Source organism: Hydra vulgaris, chromosome 06, assembly GCF_038396675.1.
Source record: "Hydra vulgaris chromosome 06, alternate assembly HydraT2T_AEP".
Taxonomy (NCBI): Eukaryota; Metazoa; Cnidaria; class Hydrozoa; order Anthoathecata; family Hydridae; genus Hydra; species Hydra vulgaris.
Window position 1 is genome coordinate 51,350,480 of NC_088925.1, and position 11,860 is coordinate 51,362,339.

An 11,860-nucleotide genomic window follows, 5' to 3' on the forward strand; every position below is an offset into this window, starting at 1 on the left:
CTTTTTATAATACTAATAAAAGTATAACAAAGATATACCTTAAAAGATATAACTTTAAGTAAAATGTTTACACGTAGACTAGATCTCACTATGTTATATAACATAGTGAGATCTAGTCTTATGCCATAATTATGCCAAGTTTAGTCACAAGATATTTGATTTAAAACTGTCTGGTAAAAAATGAATTATTTTTCTAGATTTATTTTGAGATATATAACTTGTTTAGTAAATAGATTTAAAAAATATGAATCCCAAGGATGTCAGACAAGGTTTTCAAATACGGATGCAATATTTTGTCGCCTTAATTCATAACCATAATGTTAGGAAATAAAAAACATAAATACATTATTTGGAATCAAAATGCATTACTTGGAAAAAATAAAAAAATTATAATACTGTAACTAAATTTTTTTAACTAGCATTAGGTAATTAAAAATAATGTATTACCTGTTATATAAGTAAGTAGATCGGTATCAAAGTTCTTAACTATAGTCTTCAAATACTTCTCCACATCGACAGTATCGGCCATCATATATATTTTTAATAAGATGATTTATTCCCATGCGATTCCGCGATGGTTATTTTGTGGGCAACGGTTTTCAATTTTGCTTGGTTTACTTTGCTGGATTAGTGTGCGACCAAATTTTTTTAGCAAATTATACGCATCACAGTGGTTTACGGCTGGAAGTTAAGAAATCAATGTACAAAAGATTAATATTTTCTCCTTAAAAATTTATTAAAGATTGGGGAAAAAATCAGGTCATAAACTCTTGAATGATTCCACCGTTACTTACGGGACATTTTAATTTTCTTAAAGCCAACCTTTTAGTTATATATTTTTTATCTTTAAAGATTAGATGTTCATAAAGGCATGTATCATCCTAAAATCATTTAATTGTTCCAATGCATATTTTAAGTTCTTTTAACTATGAGTTGTTTTGGAACAATATTTCATTATATATTGTGTTACTTACGGTTCTCAAAAAAACATAACGTTAAACCTGTTAATTTCATTTGAATACTTCAAGCAAATTATTTAATCTATGTAAACGAGCTTCTCAAAATAAATCTAGTTGTTTTCATTCTATATAAAATTAATTAAAAGAAACTTTTATCAATTTATATAAGCATTAAAAATCAAACTAGTTACTAGCGTTATTTACGGGGACAGAAATAAACGTTACTTACGGGACTTAAATACGGTTAATAGCCATAACAGATTTTTTAATATGAAAAGTTAAAGAACTATCAAATGATTTCTCTACATCAGCAATACATTACACAGACATATTAATCTATAGACATATATTTCTAAATATTACATCAGTATATTACATATATTGTTATCTATAAACATATTACATGTCTTGACATGTAGTATATATTTATGAAAAAACTTAGTGTGTTTAATATTCATCATAAGCATCAAGAAAGATAATTTGTCATCTATTTTTTTTTTTTTGTAGCATATACTTCTTCACTCCAATTTTGGGAGTTGTAGTATTTTAAAAAAATGATTAAAAATAAGAAAAATTAAAGTCTAAAGCCTATTTTATTGTCTATTTTATGTGCATCCTAATTTTATACATTTTATAAAAATTCAAAAAACTAATTAACAAAATACATAAAAACCTGCATTCCCATTAATTTTTTTTTTTTTTTTTGCAACTTTGATTTTTGGAGTTGTTGTTTGTGACTCAGAGGAATATCGTTTTGTTTGTATGTAATCATCAAAAAAGGAAAAGTAATGAAAAGTGGAAATCCCTTTTACATAATTTGATTTCTGAAATATCTCTTGTAGATTTAGTTCACTGCTTCTTTGATGAATATGGTCAGATAAAATTAAAGAATATTGAAAATTTGGGTTAGTATTCAAAACTACGTGATAAAAATCTTCAGCATTGTTTATAACAGCTTTTCTGGTTAAAACCTGATTAAAAGCAATTCTTTGAACAACTGCTCATAAGCCATCTATAGGTTTCTTTCCATGACTAGTTGCACTATAGTTCCATTTGATGTCAACCCCGTATATTTTTTTGTAGCTTTTGAGTACCTGCAATAATAAATTTTTTCTTAAATTAGCTTGATGGACCATCTGTCCAAGCTCTTAACTCAAAAACATCCATCGTAGGCTCTGAATTAATTTATCAAAATATACTAATGATGTTTCTTTATCATGAGTAGCACAATCACTAACAATTGCATGACAGTTTTTTGTATTTTGAAACCAAGTCACTGAAGTAAAGATAGTTACCTGCAGTTGAAAATATATGTAATTTTCTGCGTAATTCATTTTTATCACTGCTATTCTACTTACCTCTTTTGTGCTGTTTTTGTCAGATTCTAATCTTTTGTGCTGTTGTCTTTTAATAAAACTGTGAGTTAAAAAGTATGTACATGCGTCTTTTTTGAATATACTCTTTATTGCCGTTATTTCTGATAGCAACTCTATCTTTTATTCCAGGAGACATACGGCTAATATCATCATTTTCATAAAATTCAAAGACTTTTTGCTTGATTTCTTCATTTAAAAAAGTTTCTCCTCTATACTCAATAGAACTTTCGACAATTTTGCAATTTAGTTCAACAGCTAATTTTAGAATAACTGATTTTGCTTTGAGGGGCTATTAGGTAACAATGGTTTTACTTTATGTGCAGCTCTTGACAGAGAAGAGCTTGTACTGTATGGCTGTCTTTAGCAAGTAGTTTTATCAATTTTATTTGAAGTTTCTTTTCTCCACTTAGCTTTTTTTCCCCTATCTTTAATCTTTCTATCTGTATCAGCTTTTTGTATTTTATCTTTTGGCAACTTTCTGTATTCTTGTCTTTTTTTTTCTCGGTGTTTCCTAACATATTCTTTACTTTTTTCCCTTGCTAAAATAGGATTCAATCGTCTACATTTACTCTGTCTTTCTGCATTAGTTTTAGCCATTAACTTTTATTTTGGTCTAAAATGAAATTAAAGATTGTCAATAAGTTGCATAAATGTTCGAAATACTTTCCATAAAATTTTTTATCCATTAAAGGATAGTTTTATAAATAGTTCGTTGTATTTTAAATTTTTTAGTATCAAAGTGTTTTGAATAAGTTTCTTACTTTAAAGACTATGCAATGAATCGTTATTTAACGGGACATTGTTACTTACAGGAGCAAAATAAACATTGTCTGCAGGCTCTAAGGAAATGCTTCAACTATCAGATTTTTAGTTTTAAATATAGAAAAAGTAGTTTTTTGTGATTGTTATAATCCTTTCCCTTATTGGATACTTTTTTTAAACATAAACTTAATAAAAATGACATATTTGTTACTTACGGGACAGTCACATTGTTGGAAAACTAAAACAAATATTATATATTGTCAAAAAAATGAAGCTTATTTAAGTTGTTTATATTTTTAAACTTCAAATATTAAGTAATAAATTTGCGGTAGTTAATATTTTTAAAAAAAGTTGCTTTTAATGATGTACGATTTAATCAATAAGCAACTAATTTAAAATTTATTTATAAAAATTAACGCACAGCTTTAACTCGCAACTAAAAATACAAAACATACACAAATAATATTAACAAATCATAATAAAGAATCTTTAAACATAAAGTAACACAAAGATAACTTGAGTTTTGATGGTAATTGAAATTTGTTTTTCTGAAAATAACTCACTTGGGTATGGAATCGCCCCTTAAGGAAATTCCCGCACTGAATTAACATTTTAAATGTACCAGCTATTACGTACCTGTTTTGTATCCTCTAAAATCGTTTCGGTCTTGCTGCCTTTTTTAAATTATATAAATAAAAGTAAACTTGTCTGTAAAAAAAAAAAAAAGTTAAGCACAGTAACTTTTGAATTCGTTGACATATAAACACAATACTGGTTTTTAAAATACACACACACAAAACTAGTTTTTAAAATACAAACAAAATACTAATTTTCGCACATAACAGTTATCTGAAATGGTGTTGAATGTTTATAAGTAGTAAGTTTCTCCAGAGGTGATATAGCCTTTCAAAAGTGGCTTTTCTGTTTTATCGCAATGCACTTTTTAATTCTCTATATTCACATATATTTACGTGCAGAGCCGGCTCGTGAGCATTTCTTAGTGTGTGAAAAAAAACTCCCGCCCTGATAAATAATGATCAATTTTTATTAGAATGGCGAATTTTTTTGACAATTTTTCATTTACTGCTGATCTTAAAATTTGCCGACTGTGTGCTTTGCACACTTCGCACCCGCCACCAGCCGGCACTGTTTACGTGTCATACTGGATAGGCTTTTTTTATAACTGGATATTTAGAAATGAATGATAAGCCAACAGATTTGATTTAATTCATTTACGCAAATCTCTTTAGGATTGCGTAATTTCTTTTTTTTGTTGTTGGGCAAAAATAAGTTAGTGGCCAAAATAAAACTTTGGGGGGGGGGGGAGGGCATAATTTCTAAGCTATGAGTAATTCATGCATGTGTAAACCTTGACTAAGCCACTGTTCGTTAAAGCGTGCTTTTTTTCCAGTTTTTTTTTTTTTGAATTTGCCTTTAAATTAAGTATTTTGTTATGGTAATATAACACAATATAACGATTTTGGTATCAACCAGGACTTCGACTGCTAAAACAGTTTTCAAAAAATTATAAGTCGTTTAAACTATCTGATATAATTTATATGATTAAAGGAGTATTTACCAGATATAATCTTTTGTTGCGTTTTATCATATATAATCTATTTGAAAAAAGGTGGTAAGGAAAGCTGTTCAATCTTTTACTATAGGTTGTGGGCACCTTAATAACCTCCTTTTTGTTGCGTTGGTGCCCAACCCGCACAAGATTGATTAGAAAAATAAAGTCTTATTCAATTAAAATATTGCTTTAGAATAAACTTGTGTTTTTTTCTCAAACGTTCTAGACTACCTTCCAGACTAGCTAGAGCTCTGTAATCTCCAGCATTTGTGTAAATTTAATAAAAGTACATCTTAAAATTGTTTTCAGAGCCAACTGGAGAACTCCACTTTTTTGAATATCTTTTTTTTTTTATTTTACTTGATCTTTCAGACTTTACTTTAACTTTACTTTATCTTTACAGCATTTTTGTAGTCCCGATGAACATGCGTGTTAAATTTGTTTCCTGGGCAAGGGGGGTCGTACTGTTATTTCATTTTTCTAATATTTTGTTTTTCTTTAAAGTTGAGGTTTATAACTTTTTAGAAAGAAAGAGTTTTTACAAAAAAGCTTTAAATTGGCATTTGTTTGATTTATTTGTTTTAGTATTAATTTTTTTGTCGGGAGGAAGTAGCTTAGTGGCCCTGATAAAATTTTACCGTAATGGAACCGGACATATTTGTAGCGATGCTGTTGCTTTTCGCTTCTCTTATTCAGCGTGGTTGTTGTCAAGGCCGTCCCGAAAAGGTCTATCATTGGGGGGGGGGGGGGGGAGAGGGGAGAATTGTGCGTGTTTTTTTGCCAACTAGAGACACACACACACACACACACACACACACACACACACACACACACACACACACACACACACAAAAAGGTCCTCAATATTTAACATTGGCTAACTATACTTTAAAACTTGCCTACTGAAATGCTAAATGTACAAATGTGCTAACACAAATGCAGACAAAACATGGGGGGGGGGGATAGCCCTTCACCCCCGTTCGGGACGGCTCTGGCCGTAACAACCACTCTAACAGAAATGAAAATTGTTTTTTTTTTTTTTTAATTTATTTATTAATAGCTATTCATAAAACTGTTGTCTGGAACAAATTAATTTCAATTAGTCTATTCCAGACAACAATTATTCCTTTATTATTCTATTATCTAATAGTTCTTCTAGTTAGTCATTTCCAGAAATAACTTTCATTTTAGTTAGATTGGTTTTTAACAACAACGACGCTGAATAAAAGTAGCCAAAATACAAAACTTAGAATAAAATTGCAAAATGCAGAGCCATTTCGAAAGCAAGAACAATACGCCAGACCGTCTTTGAAAAAAACTTTTAAATAACTGATGTAAATAACATCAAGATTAATGAAAAAAATAACTGATGTAAATAACATCAAGATTAATGAAAAAATAACTGATGTAAATAACATCAAGATTAATGAAAAAATAACTGATGTAAATAACATCAAGATTAATGAAAAAATAACTGATGTAAATAACATCAAGATTAATGAAAAAATAACTGATGTAAATAACATCAAGATTAATGAAAAAATAACTGATGTAAATAACATCAAGATTAATGAAAAAATAACTGATGTAAATAACATCAAGATTAATGAAAAAATAACTGATGTAAATAACATCAAGATTAATTTTTTTTTTTTAAATTAGAGTTGAAAAAGTAAAAGTAAAAGTAATTAACTTAAAAATTTATAACTTTCATGACGACAACAACCGCCTATTTTAATTTATTTAATATAGCGAATTTAAAAGGATGCACAGTGGGCCTGTCGCTGGAATTTTGGTCCGCGAAAATTTTTATCCTGGACCAAAATTTTCGTAGAAATTTATGGTCCGGCCGGATCAATTTTTTTGATAATTTTGGTCCGCTTTGAAAAAAACGATCCGTGATAATATTTTACAAATTGCGCACAAATTTTGCAGTTTTGATATCGGACCAAAATATTACGTAAAATTTTTGTTCCGTGTGAAAAAGTGTAAAATATTAAATTTGATATAAATTTTTTTTTACAGGTTTTTGAAATCAATTATTCAAAAAAACGACGGTTGACATATTTATAACTTTTCATAACTAAAATTTACGGACATTGATTTATGCTTTTTCACTCTCCCAGCACTTAATGATATCATTAAGTGCTGGGAGAGTATATCTTTGTACTTCTTGATTTTGATGGCTTTGCATATCTTTGCATATCTTTGTACTTCTTGATTTTGATGGCTTTGCCTAGTTGCATAAAATTTGCGTCTTGGACTAAATTTAGACTACACTATCATCATAGTATAGCAGAGCTTGATCTGATTTTTAAACTTGTCTGGAAAACCGTCAATATTCAGAACAAACTATAATAGACTTAAAACCAAACCTTAGGGTACATCGATAGTAACCATAGAAAACTATGCTTTGATCCATGCACAAAGCATCCTCATTGATTCCTTGGCTTTCCGGAATCTTTGTAAAAGGTAAAAGGAAACTCTGAATATTATTTCAGAAAATGAATTTTAGTTCTAATATTTTTATTTTTTCTGTTTAAAAAAATATACATATCTTTTCAGAAATGCATTATATAAAATTTTATTTTTAATAAAAAGTACGTACATAAAATATTACACCGAGTAATAATTTTAACTAATGGGTCAATGAAAATTTTTTTATATATACTTTGGGGGACGGTTTAGAGACGGTTGGGAAATCCTGCTCTAGGTGTACCTAAAATGATTTGGGTTGCCACTATTGAGAAAGTTTAGAGTATTGTTTGGTGCACTTTTCTTTGAAAGTTAAAGCATATACTGTATGCCCAGCATATGCTTCAGACATGTCTGAAAATTTGTGCTTAGCTTTAAAAAACTATTTTAGTGTATTGTGACAAGTGGGCTCATTAAAATTTAATGTAGTTTAGGTTAGTGCAAACTAGAGAGGACTGACAGAACCTTTTTTTAATGACTATTTTATAAGGAGACGCTAAGAAGTGCATATTACAGTGTCTTATTACAGACCACTGCAAAAATAATGCCTAAATTGTGGGGGAAGAGGGGTCATCAACTCCCTAAATGGTACTATAAAAATGTTCATGGTACGGGCCTGATAATAGATTATTTTACATATTGAAAAAATCAGTTAGTCCATAGGTCGATGCCTAATGTAAATTGTTAGTGTATTCTACAAAGTTATATAAGTGTTTTCTAATTGTTTAAATGTAACAGCCCAAACAAAATTGTAAATATTTAATTCGTACTTGTGCGTGTTTTGTATAATTTAAGGTATTTTTAGCGGCTGATATTTTAAATACGTATCTTTTAAACGTATGACAGGGTTCATAGACAATTTTTCATATAAATTTCCCTGATTTTTTTAAAAATCAATCAATTTTCCTGACTATTTTTAACACGGAATTACATTTAAATAAGCCATCGGCTATATTGGATATGTTATAAATGACATTTTAGGATTGTCAAAACAAATAATTACAATAAAAGCCTTATCTTAACTGTATGGTATCAGTTAGAGAAAAAAACACCATAATTATAAAATAAGTCACTTTCTCTATCAAAATTCCCTGACTATCTAATTAAAAATTAATAATTCCCTGACTATTGCCAAAATGAACCAATTTTCCATGTTTTCCAAGTTTGCTACGAACCCTGTATTAATACGTATTGTAGGACTTTTTATGTATGGAAAGATGTTTTAAATACGTATCTTTTAAACGTAATAATACGTATTATAGGACTTTTTATGTATTATGTACGTAACTTTTCTAGAAAAACTTTGTGTTTATACATCGGTATTTGCTTTTTTTTTGCCTTACATTTATTTTACTTAAGTATTCATAGGGTTTGTATTACATAAGTAGACTTGGATTGGACGTAAGCTTTGCTTTTAATTTTATAAGCCATATGCAAGTATAAAATTTTTTATTTTAAGATTTTATTTCAAAATTATTTCAATAATTGGTTATCTATCCAAATTCTTCATTCATCCATATTATCCATTTATTGTTGTATCAATTAATGTTTTTAGCTCAGCAAATAAATGTACTTAAAAAAACACTTTAAAAAAACAAAGGGGATCTACTAATGGTAACCCCAAAATGTACCTGTATGCACTACATTCGAATCATTTTGAAAACATTTTAAATCTAAAAATATATTAGGCAAATAATTAAAATAATACCATCATAAGTTAAAAAAATCTCATTATTAACATCACAAGTACAATATATTGAAACAAAAAAGCGTTAAACTGATCTGCAATGTTACAAGTTAACAAAGTATTTTTACCTTACTTATGTTAAATTTCTTTTCTTTAACTATTGGCTAATGATCAATATAGTAAATTTCAAATCATTAAAATTTACAAAATTGAAACCATATTCCAACAGGTAGTTCAATGAAATTTAAACAAAAGGTAGAACTAAAGAGAAAGAAATTTAATTAAAAGTAAAAAACATAATCATATTTTAAACATATTTTAGTCTAAACAAATAAAATATCATAGTGTATAAAAAATTATATAAAGGCAGTCTTAAAAGACTGCCATTATGAATATTTGAAACTAGATTTGGAAACTTTGTTTTATTTAATTCTGATTAAAAACTAACATCTCTTGTTCTAGCAAAACGTGAAACAAATAGTTGTCAATGAAAGAAGTAGTTGTAAATGACGTAGTGACAAGTAGTGACGTAAGCCTAAGACCGCAGCCCTGTTAAAATAAAAGATTACCATGGGTTGGTAACCAGGACTATGAAAAATTTATACATATATATATATATATATATATATATATATATATATATATATATATATATATATATATATATATACATATATATATATATATATACATATATATACATATATTATAAATATGCTCATATCGTGCAACTTATAATGCTTTGTTCTTTAACATACAACACATATTTGTCCATGAGAGTAGCAGGTTTCTTTTAAACACCAAATCAAGAAACATTCAAACTTGAAATTTATTGATTGTCATTAAATATGCCAATCAGAAAACAGATTACATTTTAGTACCAATTGTAAATAAAAATCTGATAGCTGTAACTAAATCCAAGAACAAATACCCATTTACCACTAGAAGAAGCAATGCATCATTGTTACTATTTGAAAAGTGCAAACTTTTATCTCAATTTTTTACTAACATACAAAAACTACACAACCAATTTTAAATAATTAGATATACCTAAAGGAGTTGAACTGTTCAAAAACTGAACAAGAAAGTTATTATTTTTTATTATAGTTGCTAGTGTTAACTTGATCATCACTTAGATAAACTTTGATATTTCCCAGCAAATTTTCCATCATCGAACTAAGGAAATGAAAAAAGAAGCATTAAAAATAGATTTTTATATTTGTAAACAAAATAAAATAAAAATTAATACAAAGTATATAATCCTTACAATCAACAAATATAATCCTAACAATCGACAAAACTCTCACTAAAAAACTAAAACTTTTAACTCTAACTTGTTGGCACTCTCACCAAAAAAACCAAAACTTTTAACTCTCACTTGTTGGCACTCTCACTAAATAGCAAAACTTTTAACTCTAACTTATTGGCACTAACTAAAAAGCAAAACTTTTAACTCTAACTTGTTGGCACTCTCACTAAAAAACCAAAACTTTTAACTCTCACTTGTTGGCACTCTCACTAAAAATCAAAACTTTTAACTCTAACTTGTTAGCACTCTCATTAAAAAGCAAAACTTTTAACTCTAACTTGTTGGAACTCTCACTAAAAAGCAAAACTTTTAACTCTAACTTATTGACACTCTCACTAAAAAACTTTTGAAAAACTCATTGTTTCTATCTTGAGCTCATTTTTTTGTTTAGTAATCACCATAAATCTTCTTATTGGACTAGGTCTTACATGACTATTTGAAAAAAATAAACCAGTTATACTAATACGAGTTTTCGTGCCATAAGTTTTTCATGTGATTTATTCATAATTATTTATTAGACAAATCACTTTGGATCTATTGGAATATTTTAGTAAGAACTTTTTTTTATAAGAATTATTTTATCTCAATCTATCTGGTACATTAATTCAAACCTTTCTATATTTTAGTCAAACCATAATAAAACTATTATATATGATAGTTTATATGTAAGTATAGTTATAGGGCCGTAAGTATACTTACCGCTCTTTATAAGATTTTTTAAATTATTTTAGAAAAAATGGGTCTCTACTTAAAATAGGTTGCCAAACCAAGGTATAAACCAATAATTGATCAAGGCTGCTGTGCACTTACTATCTAACATAAAATATATAAATAGCAAAGAACAACAACTTATATAACAATATATATATATATATATATATATATATATATATATATATATATATATATATATATATATATATATATATATATATATATATATTGTTGTTATATAACAATATATGGTAATATTAGACCAAAATAAAGTTATTTACAACCGCAACACCATAAAAGATTATTGCATATCACTGTTTTTGGGGCTTCAACACATTCTATATGAAACCATTCCTTGCATAACCCACATTGTATCATTGGTTTTTCATTGCTTGGCATTCTGCAACTGCAATATATATCTAAAAACTCAACCTTTGAAATTTGTTGTGAAACTCTCCGCAGCTTAGATGGAAACTGTGTCAACTCTAATTTTTCAAATGACTTTAACAAATGTTTTCTCATATCTTCCTGTGTGTACTTTATAATGGATGGATCTCTGCCAAAGCAAAGTTCACAAGCATTTGCAAGAGCAAAAAGTCCACAGTCATCTAAACCTAACTGATACTGAACATTTACATATTCAATTTTAATTTTGTTAGTGGTAGAGCACAAAAGATTAGCAACTGTGTTCTTCAGCAACAATGTTAACTTATTATGCAAACTGTCATAAACCCTGACAATCCCCTGTGTACAGCCTAGTGTTGCTATAGTGATCCAATGCATTCCGTTGTAATTCAGACACTGAATAAACTCTTTATCTTTTTGAACCTCTAAACTATTTGTGACCTGTAAAATGGGATCTTGAAACCCTGATAAATGAGGAAAAGCATCTTTAAGCATTTGCATTCCAGCATAAATGATTGTATCATTTAGCCATCCACCATTCATCAAAATATTTTTATCATCTACTGAAAGTATTATTTTTCTAGTTTGAAAAAGACCAAT

The 11,860-nt window shown here is 28.2% G+C and overlaps 1 protein-coding gene across 1 annotated transcript in view; it reads right to left on the reverse strand.

Moving 5' to 3' along the window:
* Positions 1-708, reverse strand: part of LOC100197305 (ATP-binding cassette sub-family F member 3) — a 65,730-nt gene extending 65,022 nt beyond the window's left edge. Inside the window, exon 1 of the mRNA XM_065800415.1 lies at positions 448-708. Coding sequence (XP_065656487.1) covers positions 448-532 — 85 coding nt within the window. The 5' untranslated portion in view covers positions 533-708. The remainder of the gene's footprint in view (positions 1-447) is intronic.
* Positions 709-11,860: the final 11,152 nt, after the last annotated feature.